The sequence below is a fragment of the Natrix helvetica genome (genome assembly GCF_964273705.1).
Source record: "Natrix helvetica genome assembly, chromosome: 4".
NCBI lineage: Eukaryota > Metazoa > Chordata > Lepidosauria > Squamata > Natricidae > Natrix > Natrix helvetica.
This window is the reverse complement of record NC_138550.1, coordinates 3,718,577-3,744,277: the sequence shown is the minus strand read 5'-3', so window position 1 is coordinate 3,744,277 and position 25,701 is coordinate 3,718,577. Positions and strand designations below refer to the sequence as shown.

Below are 25,701 nucleotides of genomic sequence, written 5' to 3'. Positions count from 1 at the left end.
TCAGTGCTAGAAGGGAGTGGGGTGGAGGAGGACTGGGGGGTCCTTGCTGCTCTCTGAGTTTGGTGGTTTTCTTGCAAACGTTTCATTACCTAACTAGGTAACATCATCAGTGCCCAAGTCGGTTTGTTGAACTTTGCCCTTAAACATTTGGGCTTCTGGACATTTGAAGTTGGGAATCCTGGTTGAGGGCAAAGGGGGGGGGCTTCCTGGGGTCCTCTCGAAATATTTTGGACTCCCTATACAAAGGCTCCTCAACTCATAACCATTCATTTAGCGACGGGAGCCCAGCATGTCTTCCTATGTTAGGTGCAGCAAAAGGATTCAATCAATGGGAGCAGAGATGGAAGGGACCTTGGAGGTCTTCTAGTCCAACCCTATACCTATGATGGCGAACCTATGGCAAGCGTGCTAGAGGTGACACACGGAGCTCCCTCTCTCTGTGGGCATGCCTGGCGCCACCTGATTTTCTAGCTTCTGGCACGCAGGTGTTTGTGGACGCTGCAGCACCGGAAAATGGCCTGAAAACTGCCCCCCAAAAGGCCCAAAACCCAGGCCGTTTTTCGGGTTGTTTTCCAGGCCGTTTTCAGGTTATTTTTCAGGCCAAAACACAGCCTGAAACAGCCCAAAAATGGCCTGGAAAAGGCCCCCAAAATGCCCAAAACCCAGGCCGTTTTTCAGACCTTTTCCAGGCCATTTTGGGCTGTTTTTGGGCAAACAGCCCAAAAATGGTCGGATGTAGGCCTGAAAAACGGCCTGGATTTTGGCCATTTTGGGGGGCTTTTCCAGGCCATTTTCAGGTTATTTTTCAGGCCAAAACACAGCCCAAAATGGCCTGGAAAAGGCCCCCAAAATGGCCAAAATCCAGTCCGTTTTCAGGCCCTAAAACAGCCCAAAAATGGCCTGGAAAAGGCCCAAACAATGGCCAAAGCCCAGGCCGTTTTTGGGGCCATTTTCAGGCCTTTTTTGGCTGTTTTCCAGGCCAAAACACAGCCTGGAAACGCCCCAAAAATGGCTGGAAATGGCCAAAAAAACAACAACTTGAAAATGGGCCAAACAATGGTTGGAAAACGGCCTGAAAACTGCCCAGAAACGGCCAAAGAAACAGGATTGTGCACACCGGCTAGCTGGTTTTCGGCATGTGTTTTTGCCAGAAACCCAAAGGCCAGCTGACCGGCATGCACATTCATACGGGCCGGCTGGTCTTTGGGTTTCCTGCGCTCCAGGCACATCCATGCACTGCGCATGCATGTGTGTTCCAGTTTGGGCAGTCTCTTCTTTAAAAAAAAACAAAAAAAACCTCCTGTGATGGAGCGCTTACAACTTCTGGAGGCAAGTAGTTCCACTGGCTAATTGTTTCCTGAACTTTCAAAGTTATAACAGCACCGGAAAAAGGGACTTATTCCCGCTTTCCCCACTTACGACCGTTGATCACATGATCAAAATCCGAAGGCTTGGCAACTGGCATGTACTTATGACTGTTGCGGTGTCACGTGATTCGACCTTCTGACCAGCGGAGTCAATGTTGGGAAGCCCGATGTGCTTAACAACTGTGTTACTAACTTATCAAGTGCAGTGATTCACTTAAGAACCGCGGGAAGAAAGGTCGTGAAATGGGGGCAAAATTCACTTGGCAGCTGTCTTGCTCAGTGGTAGAGATTTGGGCCTCGAGTGTGGTCGTAAGTCGAGGACTACCTGTACCTACAAAGGGGGGGGGGTGAGGAGCTTGCAAGAGTGACAACAGTTTTTGTCGTTGAGACGGAAGGTTCGTATCTCACGGGTGTCTTTGGATAAAGGTAAATGGAGTTTCGATTAGCAAGCAGTAGTTTCTGATGTGTAAGTCTTGCGGAGAGGGTGTGTACAGACTAAGCCAAGTAAGTGGTGTGGGTTCCTCTTCCTTCAGCCGGGGTTGTGTTACGGGGCGTTTTCCACAACCCCAACTAACAGCCATCCCATGAGTTTTGTTGTTATTCTGCATTATTTTTTTCCCTGCTTGGCAACTGGAGTTCTCCATGTGATGTTTATGGATGATGTGTAAAATTGAGATGGAAACACAAACGGACCCCACCTTAATTTTTATTACTAGTCAACAAACTTTGCCCCGGTGGGGTGGTGGTGTCCTCCTTCCAGAGAAGTTTCCTTATCTAAACAGAGTAATAGAACGATCAAAAAATAGTGGGAGCTGACCTTCGGCTTCCCGCTGGCTTCCCCATTGAGTTTCCTTGCGGGAATTTTGCAAAGAACTTTGTAAATCTCTCCTCCTCCTCCTTACTCTTCTCCCCTCCTCCCCTCCTTCCCTTTCTCTTTTCCTTCTGTCTTCTTCTCCATCTCCATCTCTCTTTTTCTTCTCTTTCCTTCTCACCCTTCCCTTCCTTTCCCCTTCTCCTTCCCTTCTCTTTCTCCTTCTCCTTCTCCCTCCCATTCTCTTTCCCCTTTCATAAGGTATGCAAGAGACTGCTGACAGGTGGGAGAGGAAGTGAGGGATTGCAAGATAGACTGGGAAACTGTCACAGAATGTTGAAAATGAAGATCATGCGGCGACCTCTGCACTTGCCAAGCGTCTGAGTTTCAATGCCGTGACTGTGGGGGAGGGGGGCAATGTTGCAAAGGTCGTACGGGTGAAAAATGGTCCTAACCCACTTTTTAGTGCCATTGTAACTTTGAACGGTCACTAAATGAACCATTGTTAAACAAGGACTGCCTATATTCACGCACACATTAGGGAGACCATTAGTTTTGGAAGTTTTGCCTTATCTATCTATCTTCTATCGTGTGTGTGTGTGTGCGCGCACGCGCGCGCTCGTGCCAACATAACTCTGGAATGCCTTGAGCAATTTCAACCAAACTTGGTACACAGATGACTTACTCTCTGGAAAAAAAAATACTGTGGGGGGTAAAATACCTCGGTGTGTGTGTTCTGTTAAGATACAGCCTATTGTGCCTTAAAACGGCTTCTACTGTACTGTTGTAAAATAGTTTCTGCTGTACAGCACAGTGGAGTTGCCATGGTAGCAGCTCCACAGTACTCCACCAGGGGTCTCCCTCTGGTAAGGGGCAAAATCCAACAATAAAAATTACGTTTGGTCCGGACATTTCCCCCCTATAAATACCCGGACAACACCGGATTATCAGCTAGTGCTGTATAAAAGAACGGTCACTAAGCAAACCGTTGTAAGTCAAGGACTATCTGAATTGCACTGAAATGCAGAAGCCTGGGAACCTGGCTTGGGTGCCTTCCCAAAAATTGAATTGGAGAAGTCAAATCAAAAGCGGGAAGCGTAAAAACTTATTTTTCAGCCGTAAGGGTTATTTTTCCAGGGGAAGAAAAAAGGCTTCCCTTAATAAAGTCACAATCAGAGTGTAATTAAAAAAAGAACAAAACTGCTTGAAAAGCGGAATCCGTAATATACAACGTCACTTAGTCACGTCCTGATAAACACGGGCTCCAGACGCTGGAAGTGAGTAATGCTTTGAACCGACATGTGTCTCATGGTCCAAAATAGCAGGAACCCTCTCCCACTAAATTAAGCGCTTTATTGGAGCCAGGGCAGGGAGGGGGAAAAAGCAGATTTGCAGATGCTATGCAGTCCTTGACGTATGGTGCTTCGCTTAGTGACCAAAAGTTACAACGTCACTGAAAAAATTGAACGTAGGATCGTTTCTCACACTTACGACCTTTGCAGCATTCCCCACGGTCACCAAAATTCAGAAACTTGGCAGCCGATTCATTTTAATTTAAATTTGGGCCAATCACCAGGAGACGGTGAGTTCTAGTCCCACCATAGACATGAAAGCCGGCTGGGTGACTTTGGGCCAATCACCAGGAGACAGGGAGTTCTAGTCCCTCCATAGACATGAAAGCCGGCTGGGTGACTTTGGGCCAATCACCAGGAGACGGTGAGTTCTAGTCCTGCCTTAAGTATGAAAGCTGCCTTAGTGACTTTAGGCCCTTCTCTTCAGCCCAACCCACCTCACAGGGTTGTTGTGGGGAAAATAGGAAGGAAAACGGGAATATTAGATACGCTTGCTTGCCTCTAGTTAAATAATACAGATGGGATAAATTAATTAATCGATTGAAAACTACTATCAACTGCCATCATTTGCAAGCCGAAAATATTTGGGGAACTTCACCACAATTCCCCCCTCCCCCACGATGTCCTTAGTCCCGTGATCGCGAACCTATGGCACGCATGCCACAGGCGGCAGACGGAGCCATATCTGTCAGCTCCAGCACATATGTGCACGCTGGCCAGCTGAATTTTGGGCTTCCAGAGGGCCGGGGAAGGCCGTTTTCGCCCTCCCCAAACTCCGGAGCCTGGGGAGGGTGAAAACAGTCCCGTCCCCCCCATGGTAAATACCAAGCTCAGCTTGGAGGCAACCAATGCGGCACGCATGGGGAGTGTGTGGAGGGGTTGTGGGCACATGCTCACGTGGGGGTGCGCTTTGCATTACGGGTGAGGCCCGCGTGTCGCTCACATTTTTGCCGTACAACAATAAAAAGGTTACCTGTCCCTGCCCTTAGTCACCACTCACAAAGACTTTGGAAAAATCACCAATTTTTTCCCGCGTCAATCGGGGGAAAGATTTGACAGTCTCTATTCTTTTTTTGGGGGGGAGAAGGGTACCGTATCCTCGTTTGACCGATACAGTCATGCTGGGTGCTAACCTATCATTCAAGCATACCTGATCTTGTTTTAAGCCATGCTGGTTTGCACAGTGTGGTTTCGGGCTTAGAAAGCGGTTTCGATGTCACCGTTAAGCCGATCTTGGTTTTGGGAAACGTACGAGGCTCCGGGGAGAAACGACAAAAACTTAACAATGACAAATTTGTTAATATCAAGGCAGGAAAGTGGGGTGGTGGTGGTGGAATTGATTTGGCTGGAAAAAAACCTGTTTTGTGAACCGCCAAAACTCTTTGGTGGAGCCCTTGCCATTTCCAGCCAAACTCAACCTCCGACGTTGTTGTGGTTGTGTTGACTTTGCAAGTTGTACGATTTACAGCTCTTGGTTTAGTGGCTGTTCGCAGTTACGTCACTGAAAAGAGAGAATTACAACCGTTTTTCATACTTAACAACCGTTGCAGCACCCCTATGGTTACATGATTCAAAATTCAGATGCTTGACCGCTAACTCGTATTTATGACGGTTGCAGTGTCCCGGGGTCACGACAAAGAAAGTCAAGGGGGAAGCCAGGTTCTCATAACAGCCACATTAAAACCTTAGCAACGGCAGTGATTCATTTAACCACAAGAGAGAGAGGTCGTAAAAATGAGGCAAGACTCACTTAACAACTGTCTCACTTAGCAACAGAGGTGTTTGGCTCAATGGTGGTCATAAATCAAGAACTACCTGTAATCTGGGGCACTTGGCTCAACTGGTGTGTTTATAGGCCAGGATATCACAGGAAATTACCTCTGTTGAGTTAAACCTGGTTAGATTACGCCCAGGTAAGCCCTGTTGGGCACTCTTAACATGGGTCACAACTCACTTCACCTGCGTCTCACTTAACAACTGAAATGTTGGGCTCAATTGTGGTCGTAAATCGAGGTTCTCCTGTATTGCTAAGCAGCTGAGATTATTATTATTCTATTATTATTGTTATTGTTGTTATTATTATACGATTGTATCACAGCGGCCAGTTGTTTCGCCGGATTTGGCATTGATTACTAGTCGGGCCCCACCCAGGGGCCTAGGATTATTGTTTATTATTATTATTATTATTATTATTATTATTATTATTATTATTATTATTATTATTATTATTATTATTATTATTATTATTATTTTAATTCCAACTCTAATTGCCTGCAGATTTCCTCAATTTCCAGAGCCCCGTCTGGCTTGAGAAGTAAGCACGGTTAGAACTGGGATATTGAAAATTTAAAACAAAAATTGCTCAAATAATCCAGTCTATTTTTCTTTTTCTGGCAGAAGGTTTATTAGATTCACCAGAGGGGAAATCCTCCCGGTTCGGCCTGGCTCAGCCAAACTGGTAGGGATGATTGTAGTTGGTTCTGCAAACCGGCAGTAAAAAAAAAAAAAAAGCTTCCAAGGATCAAAAGCGGCTCAACTTCGCTTTTTAAAGCATTTTTTTCCTGCTGGTTTGGTCAAACTGGACAAATGCTTTAAAAAGCTTTAAAAAATAGCTTTAAAAAAAAGCTTTTAAAGATAGCTTTAAAAATAGCTTTAAAAATAGTTTTAAAAATAGCTTTTAAAAAGCTTTAAAATAGCTTTTAAAAAGCTTTAAAAATAGCTTTTAAAAAGCTTTAAAAATAGCTTTAAAGCTTTAAAATAGCTTTTAAAAAAGTTTTAAAAATAGCTTTAAAGCTTTAAAAAAAGCTTTAAAAAATAGCTTCCGACAATCGCATGGCTCGTCGGAAGCTATTTTTTAAAGCTTTTTTAAGCATTCTTTTTCCTGCCGGTTCAGGAAAAAAAAATGCTTTAAAAAGCTTTTCAAAATAGCTGAAAGTGGGGGGGGGGAAGGTGGCTGCCACATGACACCCCACCACCAAGCCACGCCCACAGAACCGGGGGTGGGTGGGATTAGATTTCATCACTGATATTCCCCAACCCTGCACAAAAACACTTGCGCGCGCAGCCCTTTCTCTCTCGTTCTCTCTCTTTCAAGTTGAGAAAGTCCCCGGATTATTTCACTTTTATCAAAAACTTGGCAAGGGGCTTCCTGCCAGATGCTCCCCTCTCTCTCTCTCCCTCCCTTTCTTGCCCAGAACTGAGAGAGGCTGGAAGCCAGAGCAACAAGGCATATTTGTCTTAAAACCCCTCCTGAATTCCCTCCGCCCCGCTGGCTTTGCAACAAGCTTAAGGAAGAGGAGGATTTGGGGGGGGGGAGGGGGAGAAATCCCAACGGACCATCGAAAGGGAAAAATAATTTGGTGTCCAAGAATTGTGGTGGAGCACAATTCTCGGCTAATTTTAAAATTAGCCACCTGGTTGCCGAGCACTTCAGAAATGGAATTTGGCATTTGCAAACCAAGGTTATTTTATTGCCTTATTTTTTTTTACTGTGGTTATGTCTCTCTGAGCACCGTGAGAATATATTTGCTGGGGGAAAAAACTCCGCACCGGGGACGGGAAGGGCATCCGGCCAGGAAACACTCATCTCAATTCAGTTGCCCAGACTCCACCCCCGCAAGGGATTATGGGGTCATTAAAAGAAGATGATGGTTTTACGGTGGTTATGCTGCAACTAAGAGTGCCCAACAGGACTTACCTGGGCTTAATCTAACCAGGTTTAACTCAACGGAGGTAATTTCCCTGGTTCCTGTGACATCCTGGCCCATATATGCACCAATTCAAAGTTACCCCGACACTGAAAAAAAGTAATTGATGTCCGTTTCACACTTACGCCCATTGCAGCATCTCCATGGTGACGCTTGGCAACTGATTCACATTTATGACGCTTGTGGCGTCTTTGTGTCATGTGATCCCCTTTGGCGACGTTCGGGTGAGCAAAGTCGATGGGGTTTCTTTAACTGAACAATGGCAGTGAATCGCTTACCATCTGTGGCCAGAAAGATCTCGTCACCATGGAGATGCTGCAATGGTCGTAAGTGTGAAACGGCCATGCATTCCTTTTTTTGCAGTGTTGTCGTAACTTTGAACAGTCACTAAATGTGAACTGTTGGAGAGGGCTAACTGTATAATTGCTGGGTTTGGGGATGAAAATTCCAAGTCCGTCTAGAATAATCTAATGTTGGTTTAAATCAGTGTTTCTCAAACTTGGTGACTTTAAGTCCTGTGGACTTCAACTCCCAGAATTCCCCAGCTGGCTGGGGGATTCTGGGAGTTGAAGTCCACAGGACTTAAAATCACCAAGTTTGAGAAACACTGGTTTAAATAGACAAGCATGTGACTTTTAGGAAAAGTCCTGTTCCTCTCCTGTAGAGAAACCTAAAGTAGCCAGCTTTGTAAACTTGACTTAAAGAATGGTTATGTTCAAGCCAGATTAAGAAAATATCTTTGCACAACTGATTGAGTTTCCATAACACTAACTTGGAGTAAGTGTGCAGGGTTGGTTTTTTTTTTTTAAGATAATCCTCCATTCGCGACCACACTTGTGTCCCAAAATTTCTGCGAGACCTTTGTGCAATGAGTTTTGTCCCATTTTACAACTTTTCTTGCCACACTGATTAAGTGAATCACTGCGGTTGATAAGTTAGTGACCCGGTTGTTAAGTGAATCTGGGTTCCCAATTGACTTCGCTTGCCGGGAAGGGGGATCATGTGAGCAACGGTCGTAAGTATGAACCAGTTGCCAAGCATCTGAATTTTGATCACCTGATCATGAGAATGTTGCAAAAGGTCATAAGTGTGAATAACGGCAGTAAGTCACTGCCGTTGTCATTTTGAACAGTAAATGGAATTTAACAGTAAATTTACTGTTGCAAATTAAAGATTACCTGGGATACCTGAATTGTTTCTCAACCTGGACAATTTTAAGCGGTGTGGACTTCAACTCCCAGAATTCCCCAGCCAGCATGGGTGGGGAATTCTGGGAGTTGAAGTTCACACAGCTTTAAAGTTGAGAAATACAAAGCTAAAATGCTAAGCATAGCTAAAACATATGAGGAACGGTTGAAGGAACCGGGTAGGTCTAGTTTAATAGAAAGAAGGACTAGGGGAGACATGATAGCTGTGTTCCAATATCTCAGGGGTTGCCACAAAGAAGAGGGAGTCAAACTATTTTCCAAGGCACCTGAGGGCAGGAGAGGAAGCAATGGGTGGAAACTAATCAAGGAGAGAAGCAACTTAGAACTGAGGAGAAACTTCCTGAAAGTTATAACAATTAATCCGTGGAACAGAAGTTGCCTCCAGAAGTTGTGAATGCCCCAACACTGGGAGTCTTTAAGAAGATGTTGAATAGCTATTTGTCTGAAACGGTATTGGGTTTCCTGCCTAGGCAGGGGGTTGGACTAGAAGACCTCCAAGGCCCCTTCCAACTCTGCTATTGTAAATAAACCAAGGGCGCCCAAACCCTTGTTCTGTGGACCAGTAGCGGTCCATGGCTCATTGGAAACATGCAAGCATGCAAGCACACGAAACTACTTGCACAAGTGGCAGGCGTGCATGTGAAACCATCTGTAAAGACAAATAATTGTAATTTGTAAAAATTTGTAATTGCAATTTGTAAAAAGAACAAAGGCGGAACACAAAGAAATCAATAAATGTGATACGTGCTTTCCTGTGAATTCCTCCGTTGTGGATTTCTGATGAAAGACAAACAGTTGTGTTGCCAAAAAAAAAAGAGAGAGATGGTTGTCGGATAAGCAACGGTCTCCTGCGTTGTGTAAGCCGAGCCCTTTCTTGCCACACCTCTGCCCCACCTTTGCCGTTGCACAAAAAAACCCCACTGATCCTTTAAGACAGACATTTTCAAGCTCCGGGATCCCACCAGATGGTCCATGCCAGGAAGGTAATCAACCCTTTAATCCAAAAGGGCCCATTCGTTGTGTTGATTTTTTTTTTCCTTACCTTTTGGGTCTGCAATTTGGAGAAACAAAAATGGGGACAGGGAGATCAAATTCCCTGCAATAAATCTCATTTTTTCTTTTCTTTCTGCAAGACAATCCAATCAAGCTCTCCGGTACAGCTTTGATGCTCAGGCTGACAACCGTTCGTTCAAAGAAGCAATGGATGGAAACTAATCAAGGAGAGAAGCAACTTAGAACTGAGGAGAAACTTCCTGACAGTTAGAACAATTAATCCGTGGAACAGAAGTTGCCTCCAGAAGTTGTGAAAGCCCCAACACTGGAAGTCTTTAAGAAGACGTTGGATAGCCATCATTCTGAAACGGTATAGGGCCGTGATGGCGAACCTATGGCATGCGTGCCACAAGTGGCACACGGAGCCATTTGTCAGGGCACGCAAGACACTGCTCTGTCAGCTGGCCAGCGCGGATGTTCACCTTTTTAAAAGCCATTTTTGCCCTCCCCAGGCTCCAGAGGCTTTATAGGAGCCTGGGGAGGGCGAAAAGAGCCTTCCCCCCCCCCCCGGAGGCCCTCCGGAGGCTTCAGGGACTGTCCAGAGACTTCCCTGAAGCCTTCGGAGTGCTTAAAACCACCCTCCGAGCAAACCGGAAGTGACTTCCGGGTTGCTCGGAGGGTCGTTTTAAGCGTTCCGAAGGCTTCAGGGAAGCCTCCGGATGGTCCCTGAAGCCTCCGGAAGGCCTCCGGGGGGGGGGGGGAAGGCTCTTTTCGCCCTCCCCAGGCTCCTATAAAGCCTCTGGAGCCTGGGGAGGGCAAAAATGGCTTTTAAAAAGGTGAACATCCGCGCTGGCCAGCTGACAGAGCAGTGTCTTGCGTGCCCTGACAAATGGCTCCGTGTGCCACTTGTGGCACGCATGCCATAGGTTCGCCATCACGGCCCTATACGGGGCGCGGGGGAGGCTCTTTTTGCCCTCCCCAGGCTCCTATAAAGCCTCTGGAGCCTGGGGAGGGCGAAAAAAGCATGTAAAATGGGGGGTTGTGTGCGCATGCGCACTGGGGGGGGTCGCACGTTGCATTATGGGTGCGGCACGCTCGCACACGACCCCCCTGCGCTTCCCCCCACTTGTGGCACGCGAGCCAAGAAAGGTTCGCCATCGCTGGTATAGGGTTTCCTGCCTAGGCAGGGGGTTGGACTAGAAGACCTCCAAGGTCCCTTCCAACTCTACTATTGTATTGTATTGTATTAAAGTTACGAGGACGCTGGAAAAAAGTGACTTACCATGGTTTCTCACACGACCGTTCCCCCATCCCTGGGGTCATGGGATCAGAATTCAGGGTATATATAGGAATCTCGCGACCCTGAGATGTTGCAACCGTCGTAAGTACATGCCAGTTGCCCAGCCTTTGGTTCGTGTGACCACGAGGATGCTACAATGGTGGTGAGAAAAATGCTCCCAAGTCGCTTTTTTCAGCACCATCGTAACTTTGAATGGCCGCTAAACGAACGGTTGCAAGTTAAGGATGACTGCATATGCTATTTGATGGTTTAAATTTATTTATTTTTAAACTGGAGACCGGCAGGAGAGATTTCTGGCACTGGGACAATTAGGAAATTCTGTTTCTTGAGGGATTGATCACCTGTCTAAAGGGCAACCAATTCAATCCGCTTGGTGTTTCATCAGACTTAAACTGACTGTTGATGGCAGGAAGCGTTTTGTAATCCCTTTAAAACTTTCTGCCAAAGTTAAATTCAAGGCAGGCTTGGAACAGGAGACGCCACCACACCCCTACTGGGGAGGCAGACACATAAAAATACCATGGGGAAAAAAAAAAAATTTAAACCTTTGTCTTTCCTTTCCCACCAAAGGTTTTTCTTTTCCTGCATCGAATGCGTGGATCGCCCAAGAGATTAAAAGCAATATTTTTTTCTCGCTTCGTTCTGTTGCGGTCCACCGGCAGCCTTAATGACCGTACGATTCCGTTAGTAACTCTAGTGGTTCGCTTCACAACCGTGTTTTTTTTAAAAACGTGGTACAATGGGAAAGAAACTCGTTTAATAACCTCCTTGCTTAGCAACAGAAATGTGTGGCTCAGTTGCAGTTGTTAAATCAAGGACTACTTGATTAGCTGCCTGGAATAGGCAGCAATTTTTAAAGGAAATATTCAGATAGAGAGACAGACAGACAGAAAAGAAAGAGAGAGAAAAAGAAAGAAAGAAGGAAGGAAGAAAGGAAAGAAAGAAAGAAAGACAGACAGACAGACAACATGGACACAAACGTGGACATGAAAGGAGATACTATGTAGGTATTAGAATGTAGGTATTAAAATGATAGGTTGACATTCTCTAGAATATGATTGTTGTGGCCCGCCAGCAAAGCTGGTAGCGGATTCGAACAGTGAGGAGGTTGGGGAGGAACCTGGGCCAGTCCTGGAGTCTGGGGAAGGCTCTGATGAGGGCTCTGTGCCGGAGGCAGAGAGAGGGCCAGGGCCATATGCCAGTTATCAGCTGCCTTCAGAGTCAGACATCAGTGAGGCAGAAGAACAGCTGGAGCCTGTTCCCAGTGCGCACATGCACAGAGCTACCAGACGGCAAGAACAGTTAAGACAAAAGGGGCAATTCGGGAATAAGGATTGGAGATGATTGGCCCCTCCCATAAGACATAAAGGAGGAGCAAAGGAACATGAGCCTTTGCAGGAAGCAACTTTTGTTCGTGCTGGTCGGTTTAAACTCTGAAGCTCCGTTTTGACTCTGTGCTCCGTTTCGCCTTGCAAAACTAATTGGCAATTAGGTCTTTGGCAGTGTTTCAAGGGAGGGAAAGGTGGGTGCTTATCAGCCTTACAATACAATAGCAGAGTTGGAAGGGACCTTGGAGGTCTTCTAGTCCAACCCCCTGCCTAGGCAGGAAACCCTATTCTGTTTCAGACAAATGGCTATCCAACATCTTAAAGACTTCCAGTGTTGGGGCATTCACAACTTCTAGTGGCAAGCTGTTCCACTGATTAATTGTTCTAACCATCAGGAAATTTCTCCTCAGTTTTCCAGTAGAGTGGAGGGAGGGGTCACAGCAGGGTTAACACAGCCTGATTGGTCCATTTGACTGAGAGAAAACTTCTTAACCTTCGCCTTCTCCCGTTGGTTCCCAGTTTCCTCTCAGTCAAGGTCCAAGACACAGGTTTGGTTCCTAGTAGTAGAGTTTTAGTGGGTTTTATTAGTCAGTGTTAGTGTTGTTGGCACCTTGAATTTGGAGTTTTTTATTTAAAAAATTTTTTCTAATGGTCCGCCTTGCAGGGCTGTTGTTCGACTGTCCTCAGGAGGCTGAGATAGTCAGTGGGGGGGGCGCTTCCTCCCCCTCTCTTAAGGGATCGCTCCGGACTGGTGCCTGGGGTCTCGGGTGTGCCGGGCGATCCTACGTGCTTTAATTTGTCTTCTTAAAACTTTCCGGTGAGGCTCGCAGCGCGCTGGGGCTTTTCGGCGCGAAAGCGGCTTTTCGGCTTCTAATTTGAACCGCTAGCTTCCCGGGCCGGTTACAGCCCACGGCAGCAGCGCGGAATCGTTTTTCTTGGTGTTGGAAGGCTCCTAGGGGCTTAGGAGCTCAGCGGTGATTTAGAGAGCGTTTTGGGAAAGGCGAGCTTGCAGCTGCAGGCATTGGCAATTAAGGGCGAGGGAGCGGCCATTTTTAGGCGCGCTTTTGAAAGCACCGCCCAAAAGAAGCCGGCGGCCATTTTGAGTCACGTGTTTGGGGCTTGCAACACGGAGAGGCTGTGAAAAACGTGGCTGTGCTGTTTGCAACTTTAACGGAGGCCCGGAGCAGGCGATTCTCACCAGCTGAAGGGCAATTCCTACCAAAAACCTCGTTTTGGAGCACGTGAGTGGGGATGGCAGATAGAACTGAGTCCCAGCAGGCCGCGCCAGCTCAGGCAGGCGAAGATCAGGTTGAGCCCACTCCCCCAGTTAGGCCTCGGGTTTCTAGGCCTTCAGCTGAGGACAGGCCTTCGAGAGCTCTGCAAAGGGATGAGCTCAGGCGATCCAGGGCCATTGAGAAGGTCATTGAAAGGGCTGAGAAGAGACAGGCCAGGGATCCTAGGCCCAGATCCAGATCCCCACACGTGGCGGCTTCATGCCCTCCCCCACCGGTGGCTAGGGGGTTCAGCCCTTCCTCTTCCTCTTCCTCTGCTTCCCCATGCAGATCTGATAGGAGTCAGGAGCGGGGGGCGCCTCGCTCTCCTTCTGCTTTCCCGGAGATTAGGGAAGAAGATAGGGGGGATCCATTGGAAGGTACCTCTGCAGGTCCAGTTAGGGGTAGGAGATCCAGCAGGGCCTATGTGGCACCAGACTATGATTCAGAAGGAGATGAGGAGGATCTCGAAAACCTCCCTGAGAATCTCAAAAGGCTTATTTCTGCAGCCATTTCTAGGGGCATTTCCCAAAGGGACAGACCTTACCACCACAGTCGAGTTACTCCCTTTAGTAGGTCCAGATCTAGGGCTTCTTCGCCTTCCCTCATGAGTGAGGTCTCCTCTAGGGGGGAGGCACGGAGGGACGATTGGGGGTTCTCTGAGGAGGAGGATGCGGCTCCTGAGCCGCCTCGCTCTTCCAATCTTTTCCTCCAGGCCATGTTCAAACCTTTGCTTAAGAAGGCTAGGAGGACCACCAAGGTGGGCACGGGGGACCCCACGGTCCCACCGCCCACGGATCCGGACATGGTCATGTTCTCAGCGACGGCCACCAATAAGGAGGAGATTCCTGCCCCTCCTCTTTTCTTAGAGGTAGCTACTAGCCAATGGGCCCGTCCTTCTAACTTTTCCCCACCTGGCAGCAACGACCGTCGCGCCTACAACATGGAAAAGTCTTTTGTGCAAGCTATTCAGCTTCCAGTTATAGATCAGCCCATAGCAGCTTTAGTCTCCTCCTCTCCAGTAGTTTCGGGGGACGCGGCTGACAAACTTAAGGCAGAGGACAAGAGGGCGGAGCTCACTTTACGTAAAAATTTTAAAGCCTCAGCATGGGCGGTGCGGGCAGCGGCTGCTGCCTCGTACTTTAACCGTACTACGGTCATGTGGCTCCGCCGGCTCCAGGAGCGCATTCCGATCCAGGAGGAGCGCGCACACCAGGATTTGGCTAAAATAATGGCAGCGTGTCAGTATTCGGCTGATGCGACCCTAGACGCAGTTAGATTTGGTTCAAGTGCTTTGGCCACCTCTGTGGCCTCTCGTAGACTTTTGTGGCTCAGGAACTGGCAGATGGACTATAAAGCCAAGTGGGACCTAGTAGCTGCCCCTTTTGAGGGTCCAAATTTGTTCGGGGCTTCCTTAGACCCGATTTTGGTGGAAAACAAAGATAAAAAGAAAGTTATGCCTACATCCACCAAGAAGGCGGAGTTCCGTAGTCATCCCTATCGCAGGCCCCAGTTCAAGTCTTATGACAGGGATCAGGACCAGCGATACCAATCATACAGGCAGGACAGGTCATTTCATAGACAGAGTTTTCAGGACCGTTCTAGATATCAGCCGCAGTCCAAGCGGCCCTTTCGTGGGGGGGGCGGCCGCCCCTTCCGCAGAGGGAAATGACTCGAACCCGAGTCATCCCATCGGAGGCCGCCTGGCACTGTATGCGGACGAGTGGGATCGGATCACGTCAGACGGTTGGGTCAGGGCGACCGTTCGCCACGGCCTAAGGTTAGAATTCCTCTCCAAACCCCCAAGTTTTTTCAAAGTTTTTCCCCCGGCTCGGGACCCGAAGCGGCGTCGTCTCATGGACCTCGCGGTCGCCCATCTTCTAGAAATCAGGGCAGTGGAGGTCGTTCCGGAGCCGGAGAGGGGTCTGGGCTACTACTCCCATCTGTTCGTAGTTCCAAAATCCTCGGGGGGTTGGAGGGCAATCCTCAACCTGAAACGCCTAAACCGCTACCTAGTATACAGGCGGTTCAAGATGGCGTCCCTGAAATCCATTCTGCAGGGCATTCGGAAGGGGGATTACATGGCTTCAGTAGATTTGACGGAGGCCTACCTCCACGTCCCCATCCTTCAGTCTCACCGGTGTTATCTCAGGTTCTCTCACCGGGGCAGGCATTACCAGTACCGGGCTCTCCCGTTTGGTCTGGCCTCAGCTCCGCGGACGTTCACCAAGGTCCTGGCAGCACTGGCGGCTTATCTGCGTTCCATTCCGGTGAGACTTCAGTGCTACTTGGACGACGTCCTCGTTCAGGCAGGGTCCCTCCCCAGGGCCAAGTCGGATCTTCGGCTGACGATCCGTTGGCTTCAGGCGTTGGGGTTTTCAGTGAACTTTCCCAAGAGCCACCTGTCCCCATCCAGGCAGATTCTACACCTAGGGACAGTGATAGACTCCGAGTCAGGGAGGGTCCGCCTGTCTCCAGAGCGCTTGTCCAGCCTTCGCCAGCTGGTCTCCTCTGTACAAAAAAGACGGTCTGTTTCCATCCTGACCTTGTCTCAACTTCTGGGGAAGATGGTCTCTTGCATAGGGATAGTGCCCTGGGCCCGGCTCCACCTGCGACCTCTCCAGTGGGCCTTGATCCCGGTCCAGAGAAGGATGATGAGCAACTCCTTGCGTCCAGTTCCTCTACCGGTGGAGGTGAGACTCTCGTTTCGGTGGTGGTTGTCCCCAGCGCTGCAACAGGGGGCTTGTTTTTGGGAGCCCGAGAGAGTCACAGTGACGACGGATGCCAGCCTCTTCGGCTGGGGGGCCGTGATGGACTCCGACATGACCCAGGGACGTTGGTCTGCCTCGGATCTCCGCCACAACATCAATTGGCTGGAGCTAAAAGCCGCGCGGCTTGCCCTAAGGACTTTTCGTCATCACTTGCGGGGGCGCCATGTCCTCCTGCTTACGGACAATGTGGCGACGAAGGCCCATGTCAATCGCCAGGGGGGCACCCACTCACGTTCTCTCTGGCGAGAGGCGCAGTCGTTGGGCTTGTGGGCGGAGAGACACTTGGCCTCCATAGTGGCGGAGCACATCTCAGGAGTGTCCAATCTTCAGGCGGATTGGCTGAGTCGCACAACCCTAGACGATGGCGAGTGGCAACTGGGCCCGGAGTTGTTTCGGAAGATATGCAGCAGGTTCGGCACACCTCGGGTGGATCTGTTCGCCTCCCCCGACAACGCTCAGCTGCCCCGGTTCTTTACCCGGTTCCAGTCCCCGTCGGCGGAAGGAGCGGATGCTCTCAGGAGCCGATGGCCCCCGGGTCTCCTTTATGCCTTTCCTCCCTTTCCCCTCGTTCCCCGTACGATAGGGAAGATAGTCACAGAGAGGGCTCTCGTTATTCTGTTAGCACCATACTGGCCGAGGAGACCCTGGTTCGCGGACCTGGTCCAGCTGTCGGTAGCAGACCCCTGGAGGATTCCCCCGGGGGAGGTCGTTCTGAGTCAGGGGGCTTTACATCACCCAGGGCCTCAGTGGCTCCATCTGACCGCCTGGCTCTTGAACGGAGGATCCTGAGGGGGCAGAGACTTTCGTCAGGAGTCATAGCCACCTTAGAGGCGTCTAGGAGGCCGTCCACGGTTAGAATTTACAATGCCACATGGAAAGCGTTTGCGAAGTGGTGCATCCCTTTGGGGTTGGATCCTTCTAGGGCTACCGTCCCAAACGTGTTGGAGTTCCTCCAGAAGGGGTTGGAGGATGGCTTGTCGCATAATACGCTCCGGCGTCAAGTGGCGGCTTTGGCCACCATTCTGGGGGGGGAGGGTTCCCCCGTCCTTTCCCGGTCTCCACTGATTAAGCGTTTTCTGAAGGGGGCGGCTAACATCCGCCCGCCTCCGGTTCATAGGTTTCCAACCTGGGATCTGACCCTGGTTCTCCAGGCTCTGACGAGCTCCCCGTTCGAACCACTTAGGACGGTACACATGCGTCTGCTTACCCTTAAGGTGGTGTTTTTAGTGGCCATTACATCGGCCAGGCGCATTTCAGAGTTGGGGGCCCTTTCTTCACGCAGTGACCTGTGTGTAATACACCAGGACAGGGTGGTCCTTCGCTTGGATCCTTCGTTCATTCCGAAGGTGAATTCACAGTTTCACAGGGCCCAGGAGGTCGTGCTCCCGAATTTTTGTCCCAATCCCTCGAGAGAGCGGGAGTTGGTGTGGCATAAGCTGGACGTTCGCCGGGCTGTTCGCATTTACCTAAAGCGAACTGAGGGCATTAGGAGGACGGAAGCGTTATTTGTTTCCTTTCGTCCGGGCTCGTTAGGATGTAAGGTGTCTTCTTCCACCATCGGACGATGGATTAGGTTGGCCATAGTTGAGGCTTACGGGGCTTCTGGGAAGACTCCCCCATCGGGGATCACTGCGCACTCCACCCGCAGTGCGGCTACTTCGGCGGCTTGGGCCACCAGGGCACCTTTCGAGGATATTTGTAGGGCGGCGGCCTGGGCTTCCCCCACACCTTTTATTAGGCACTATCGTTTGGATACTTATGCCTCGGCTGAGGCATCCTTTGGCCGGAGGGTCCTTCAGAGGGTGGTGGCCGATTCTTCACCTGGGACCCAGTCGGCCCGCCCGGGGACGTAGCGTGGGTATGTCCCTGCTGTGACCCCTCCCTCCACTCTACTGGAAAAAGAACGTTGGTCTTACCTGAACGTTTTTTTCTGGAGTAGTGGAGGGAGGGGTCACATTTCCCGCCCTAGTTAGTTAGTTAGACAGGGTCCGGGAGGTGTAGAATCGGGAGGCCCCGGGGGGGCTTGTTCTTGTTTGTGTTTGAATTGCAGTTGCTGGCCGTGACATCGCGGAAACTGGGAACCAACGGGAGAAGGCGAAGGTTAAGAAGTTTTCTCTCAGTCAAATGGACCAATCAGGCTGTGTTAACCCTGCTGTGACCCCTCCCTCCACTACTCCAGAAAAAAACGTTCAGGTAAGACCAACGTTCTTTCTAAGTTGCTTCTCTCCTTGATTAGTTTCCACCCATTGCTTCTTGTTCTGCACTCAGGTGCCTTAGAGAATAGTTTGACTCCCTCTTCTTTGTGGCAACCCCTGAGATATCGGAAGACTGCTATCATGTCTCCCCTGGTCCTTCTTTCTCTTAAGCTAAACATACCCAGTTCCTGCAACCGTTCTTCATATGTTTTAGCCTCCGGTCCCCTAATCCTCTTTCTTGCTCTTCTCTGCACTCTTTCTAGAGTCTCCACATCTTTTCTACATCGTGGCAACCAAAACTGAATGCCAGATTCCAAGTGTGGCCTTACCAAGGCCTTATAAAGTGGTATTAACCCTTCATGTGATCTTGATTCTCTCCCTCTGTTGATGCAGCCTAGAACTGGGTTGGCTTTTTTGGCAGCTGCTGCCCACGGCTGGCTCCTATTTCAATGGTTGTCGACTAGGACTCCAAGATCCCTCTCACAGTTACTACTTTTGATTCAAGGACCTGTGCATTTCATTTTTGTTGCCTAAATGTAGAACCTTACTCTTTTCACCATTGAATTTCATTTTATTAGATAGTGCCCAATGTTCAAGTTTGTCAAGATCCTTCTGTATCTTGAGTCTTTATCTTCTGGAGTGTTGGCTATTCCTGCCAGCTTGGTGTCATCTGCAAATATGATGAGTTCCCCATTTATTCCCCATTTATTCCCATGTGGAAGTAGTATTAGAACGATCAGCCGTTGAGCCTGCAGAGGATTTTAGATCAGTTGGGGAGAAGACCAAGTGATCTTCCCTGCTGTTGGTCCTCAAGATCCGGTATTCAGAGCGGCCCATTCACGGTTATGCTCCCAGGATCCACTGGTCTATGGCAGTGATGGCGAACCTTTTCGGCAACAAGAAACCCAAAGACCAGCTGGCCGGCGTGCGCATGCCTATTTTTGGCCATTTTCTGGGCTATTTTCAGGCTGTATTTGTCCCAAAAATGGCCTGGAAAATGGTGTGGCTTTTGGCAGTTTTTCAGAACGTTTTGGGGGTCATTTTTGAGCTGTTTCCAGGCTGTTTTTTGGCCATTTACGGGGCATTTTTTGGGCTGTTTTCCCCGCACTGTTTTCCCCGCACCCCCCCTCAGAGAGGGCTCTGCATGCCATAGGTTCGCCATCCCGGTTCTGTGGTGTGACTGAGATTGTGGTTGTCTGAACTAAGCCAATTCTTTGGGTCCCCCCCCCCAATATTCTGCAACTCTAAAAGCAACCTGGGTCCCTGAGTGATTCTCCCACCGTAGAAGCAGCTAACTGAGAAAACTGCAGGGGTGCTGCCTGTGAACAGGCCCCGATAGTCCTCGACTTACAACAGTTCATTTAGTGACCAAAGTTGCAACAGCAGTGATCAAAGTGACTTTTATGACCGTTTTTCACACTTAGGACCATTGCTGGTGACTAAAACTGGAGTCCATAGTAATTAATATTTAATAATAATAATAATAATAATAATAATAATAATAATAATAATAATAATAATAATAATAATAATAATAATAATAATAATAATAATAATAATAATAATAATAATAATTTGTGCCTTTGTTAGCAGGTTCCTGGAAAATCCATGCCAGTTATTCTTTTGGTTTTGCCCAAGCTCTGGGTTTTTTACTTCTGCCCTTGCAAGTCAAAACTTGCAGTTTGCTGCTTTGGTTTGGTTTTTGCTTCCCAATTTGGAGGAGGAGAGAGAAGGAAAGAGGAGAGAGAAAGAGATAAGAGAGAAGGAAAGGAGAGAGAGAGAGAGAAGAGAAGGAAAGGAGAGAGAGAGAGAGAGAGAGAGAGAAAAGAAGGGGGAGAGAGAAAGAGAGAGAAGGAAAGGAGAGAGAAAGATAAGGGAGAAAGAGAGGGAAAGTAGAGAGAAGGAGAAAGAAAGAGGAAAGGAAAAGAGAAGAGAGAAAGAAGGAGAGAAAAGGAAAGAGGAGCAAGAAAGAGAGAAGTAAAGGAGAGAGAGAGAGAAGAGAAGGGGGAGAGAGAAAGGAGAGAGAAAGAGAGAAGGAAAGGAGAGAGAAAGAGAGGGAAAGGAGAGAGGAGAAAGAAAGAGGAAAGGAAAAGAAAGAAGAGAGAAAGAGGAGAGAGAAAAAGAAAGAGGAAAGGAAAAGAGAGAAAGAAAGAAAAGAGAAAGAATGAAAGAGAATGAGAGAAAAAGAAGGAAAGGAGGAAGAAAGAAGGAGAGAAAGGAGAAAGAATGAGAGGGAAAGGAGAGAGGAGAGAGAAAAGGAAAGAGGAAAAGAAAGGAAAGAAGAGAAGGAAAGGAGAGAGGAGAGGAAATGGGAAGAGAGGAGAGAGAAAAAAAGAAAAAAAGAGGAAGAAGTGAAAGAGACAGGTAGTCTGTAGTCCATTCATTTAGTGACCATTCAAACTTACAAGAACACTGAAAAAAGTGACTTATCTCCCTTTCCCCACATCCCCAGGGGGTCACACGATTAACATTCGGAGGCTTGACCCTCTGACTCATGTCTATGACGGTCGCAGCAGGCTCCCGGACTCACACGGTCCCCTTTTACAACCTTCCAACAGGCAAAGTCAAGAGGAAAGGGGGAGGAAACCAGGTTCGCTTAACGACCGTGCGACTAATTTAAGAACAGCGGCGATTCGCTTAACAAAGGTGGCGGGAAAAGTCGTAAAACGGGCCAAAACCACTGAATTTATCCCTGAACAACCTCCATGCCAGGCTCCGTTGCGGTCGTAAGTCGAGGACCGCCTGTCTTTTGGAGAGAAGGAGGGATCTTTTTCAGGGTTTTAAAAGAGAAATGCTATAAAAGCCACACCCTTTGGAGGTTTTGATTCCTCCTGCCCTGCTCCCTTTCACCCTTCCGTCTCTTTTCCTGTTTAAAAATAGAAGCTGTTAATCATCTTTTGTCTCTTCCTCCGGCTACTGTACATATATAATTTATTCCTGCTGTCACCTCCCTTCTCTCCAGCTCAGTTGGTGTGCGCCGGTCTCACTTTTCTTTTCCCTGGTTTTGAAAGGACTGGTTTTTCCTTTATAAAATCCACCCTGGAGTTCAATCGTTGTGTTTTTTCAGTTTTGAAAAAGAGGCCAGCCCGTTTATAAAAGTGATTCGCTTGCCTGCTAGAGCCTCAAAAAAAATTACATTTCTTTCCCTTTACCATCAGTGACGAATGGGAGGGAAGGGGGAGAAGATTACAGCTCCTTTAGTTTACTTTTGGAACGGATCTTCAGTGTTTAAGGAGATCTTATTATGGGATAACACCAAAGAAAGGACACTTGGCCACAATGTAAAGTAGTGAGTATACAGCTTGTATATATGGCTGTGTGTGTGTGTGTGTGTTACAACCCCTGGTATGCCCAAATATGGGAGGGAACTCACTGCTCCTCCTTTCTGTCTTTCGGCTCACTGCAGGAGACCATCCAGGCAGAAAAACCATATTTTTAATGTTGCCTTTGTTATATTTGTGTTGTATTTGTGCTGATAAATAAATAAAGGGAGACTAGTATAGATCTATTTCGAGCTAATTAGCTCTCATCAGCTAGCCATACCCTTACTGGGATTTGAACCTTTCTTGTTTCTCTGTGAGTTGCGGGGTTTTGTCGCAAATGTTTTATTAGAAAAGGATTGGGGTTTGTAGAGAAAAGAGGAGAAGGGTTTTGGAGTCCTTGTTGCTCTCTGGATTGGTGGTTGTCTTGCGGACGTTTCACAACCCAACTAGGTAACATCATCAGTGTTAGAAGGAGGAGGACGGCGACTGTGGGGTGCTTGGTGGTCTCTGAGCTTGGTTATTTTCTTGTAGACGTTTCATTACCCAACTAGGTAACTTCAGCAGTGCTAGAAGGGAGTGGGATTGATAGAGAAGGCGAAGAGGGGAAGGAGGAGGAGGACGACTGTGGGGTGCTTGGTGCTCTCTGAGCTTGGTTATTTTCTTGCAGACGTTTCATTATCCAACTAGGTAACATCATCAGTGTTAGAAGGAGGAGGAGGACGACTGTGGGGTGCTTGGTGCTCTCTGAGCTTGGTTATTTTCTTGCAGACATTTCATTACCCAACTAGGCAACTTCATCAGGGCTAGAAGGGAGGGGGTTGCTTATCCTGTCAATGATGCTGCCTGGGGAACTCTGGGAGTTGAAGTCCACCCATGTTAACGTGCCCAGGGTTGAGAAATGCTGGGTTAAACCATTCAGGGTTTGGAGCCAGAGAGAAACGGGGTGGGATTCCCAAACCACTTGAAGCGGTCAGCCCGTATTTCTGTTGAGACGAAAAAATGCATGACATCACCGGATCATTTCCCCTTCTCCGGCTTTAACCCGGTGTGGCCACTGGGTAACCAGCTGTGCTGAACCGCAACGCCCTTCGTTGCTTACCAGTGTGTTGTCTAGCACATCTGGAAGACTGCCCAGCTGTTTGGGAGGCTGTGGATTCCCAAAGTATTACTGGTGAATAAATTTGTTGTTGATAGTCGCTAAGTCACATCCGGCTCTTCGTGACCCCATGGAGCACAGCAGCGCCCCCCCCCCCCATCCTCCACTGTCTCTTGGAGTTACATTATTTTAGTTGATTAGTTTACTAGTTTATTAGTTTTGTTTTATTAGTTATTAGTTTAGTCTATTAGTTTACTGGTTTTAGTTTATTAGTTTAGCTTATTAGTAGTTTATTGTTTGTTCATTAGTTTCGTTTATTAGATTAGATTATAAATTTAGTTTATTAGTTTAATTTATAAGTTTAGTTTATTAGTTTTAGTTTATTAGTTATTAGTTTAGTTAATTAGTTATTGTTATTAGTTTATTAATTTAGCTTATTAGTTATTAATTTAGTAATTTGTTGTTTGTTCATTAGTTTAGATTATTAGTTTAGTTTAGATTATTAATTTAGTTTATTAGTTTAATTTATTAGTTTAGTTTATTAGTTTTAGTTTATTAGTTTAGTTTATTAGTCATTCGTTTATTAATTTAGTTTATTATTAGTTTACTAGTTTTAGTTTATTAGTTTAGTTATTAGTTTATTAGTTTAGTTTATTGTTTATTTGTTCATTAGTTTAGTTTGTTAGTTTAGATTATTAATTTAGTTTATTAGTATTAGTTTATTAGTTTAGTTTATTCATTTATTAATTTAGTTTATTAGTCTATTAATTTAGCATATTAGTTTATTTAGTTTATTAGTTTATTAATTTAGTTTATTAGTTTATTTTAGGAAATGTATATTGCCGCCTATTAGCACATGGAGATTCAGGGCAGCTCACAAGAATATAAAAACGCCATATAAAAGAAACAATAAAACTAATAAAAGATAATCAAATAATACATTAATAAAATAATATAATAGCCCGCCGCCCTGTCGAAAACACATCATATGAGCCCTTTAATGGGCTCCACCCTGCTCTGCGTTCCCCAGGCCCCCTGGCAGAATCAGTTCTTCAGCCCCTTCCTGAAGAGTGTTAGAGTGGGGACTCTAATCTCGGGGGAGGGGGGTGATATTCCAGAGGGAGGGAGCCACCACAGAGAAGGCCCCTCTTCTGGGTCCCACCAGGTGTATCTCCCTAGGGCAGGGGTGTCAAAGTTCAGGCCCGCGGGCTGGATGTGGTCAGAGAAGTTCTGGATTGACATTGTTCAGAGATCCCAGAATCTGTGTAGAATTTTTGGCAACCTGTGTCACCTCCGCGTCTTCCATTCTTGTTTCCGTTCTGCAGGTGTGTTTCCGAGATGTCTTCCTTGGTTTGGTTCCACCTGCTGCTGGTTTTGCCCTGTTTCGGCACCTCCTCAAGGACTTGCTTCCCGAGATGCCACTGCGAAGTGGAGACCTTCGGCCTCTTCGACAGCTTCAGCCTGACCAAAGTGGACTGCAGCGGGATCGGGCCCCACCTCGTGCCTGTCCCCATTCCCCTGGACACCACCTACTTGGACTTATCTTCCAACCGCCTGGAAGCCATCAACCAGTCCATGTTAACTGGGCCCGGTTACACCACTCTCGTAGGCCTCGACTTGAGCGACAATAAAATATCCACGCTGGTCCCCACCACTTTCTCGAGACTCCGGTATCTGGAGTCTTTGGATCTGAGCCATAACTCTTTGGGGCACATCCCCGAGGACTGTTTCTCCCAGTCCCCTCTGGGAGAAGTGGACCTCAGCAACAACGTTCTCTTGGAGGTCACCTTGAACGTCTTCGCCTTCAAAGGTCAAGGGAAACCCATCAACGTTGACCTTTCCAACAACTTGATCGGCCGGGTGTCCAGATTCTCGGATAAACCCGTTCCTAACATTCAAAGCTTAAATCTCTCGGGGAACCGATTAACCAGCATTCCGGATCTTCAAGGGATCCCCCTTCGTTACTTAAACCTGGACGGAAACCCGGTGTCCACCATTGAGAAGGACGCCTTCCTGGGCCTGAAAGGGTTAACCCACTTGTCCTTGAGCGGAATTCAACATCTCTTGGACATTTCGCTTTTTGGCTTCAAGGACTTGTCCGCTCTCCAAGTGCTGGACCTATCCAACAACCCCAACATGAAATCCTTGAACCCCAAGGTGTTCTACAGCCTGAGCTCTTTGCAGGAACTCAACCTGACGGGGACGGGGCTGGCCACCACGTTCTCCAAACCCATGTTGAGATACTTGCCTTCCATCAAGAGTGTGGCCTTGGCCAAGAACATCCGGTGTCTCAAGACCGTCCAGGAAGGCCACTATCACCGAGCAGCCGGAGCGAGCAAGAAAGAGGTCTTACGATGTCACAGTGGCCACGGATCCGTGGCACCGTACGTGTTGTGACCAAGGACCGAGCCTCCGCACGATGAGACTTTCTTTTTAAAAAAAAAAAACAGCCACGAATGTGCCTTCCGTACAAACATTTAATTTATACCTCCTGTTTTTTGTATATCTCAACTCTACATTACAATAATGGATGGATCAGAGCGCTTGCGAGTCTCGTTTATTTCAGCGGTCCCTCAATTTTCCAGTTCTGTGGACTGCCGGCTGCACGGCGGTGAGGGAGGAAGAAAGAGATGGTTTCACGTGCACGCCTGCCACGTGTGCAAGTAGATCCGTGTGCTTGCATGTTTCCAATGAGCCATGGACCGCTACTGGTCTACAGAACAAGGGTTTGGGAGCCCTTGGTTTATTTACAATAGCAGAGTTGGAAGGGACCTTGGAGGTCTTCTAGTCCAACCCCCTGCCTAGGCAGGAAACCTTATACCATTTCAGACAAATGGCTATCCAACATCTTCTTAAAGACTTCCAGTGTTGGGGCATTCACAACTTCTAGTGGCAAGTCGTTCCACTGATTCATTGTTCTCACTGTCAGGAAATTTCTCCTTAGTTCTAGGTTGCTTCTCTCCTTGATTACTTTCCACCCATTGCTGCTGCTTCTTTTTTTTTAATAAAGATTTTTTTATTTTTGAATAAGCACAGACA

General features: G+C 47.7%; 1 protein-coding gene across 5 annotated transcripts in view; it reads left to right on the top strand.

Moving 5' to 3' along the window:
• TSKU (tsukushi, small leucine rich proteoglycan) overlaps window positions 1–25,198 on the top strand; it is a 31,128-nt gene extending 5,930 nt beyond the window's left edge. For 3 of the 5 annotated variants that reach the window (XM_081950879.1, XM_081950881.1, XM_081950880.1), the window contains one exon: window positions 23,988–25,198. In XM_081950879.1, the coding sequence (XP_081807005.1) occupies window positions 23,988–25,059 (1,072 nt within the window). In that variant the 3' untranslated portion in view covers window positions 25,060–25,198. Of the gene's footprint in view, window positions 1–21,573; window positions 21,593–22,616; window positions 22,738–23,987 lie in introns of those variants that run through there. The other 2 variants (XM_081950883.1, XM_081950882.1) reach the window with 2 other exon arrangements.
• Window positions 25,199–25,701: the final 503 nt, after the last annotated feature.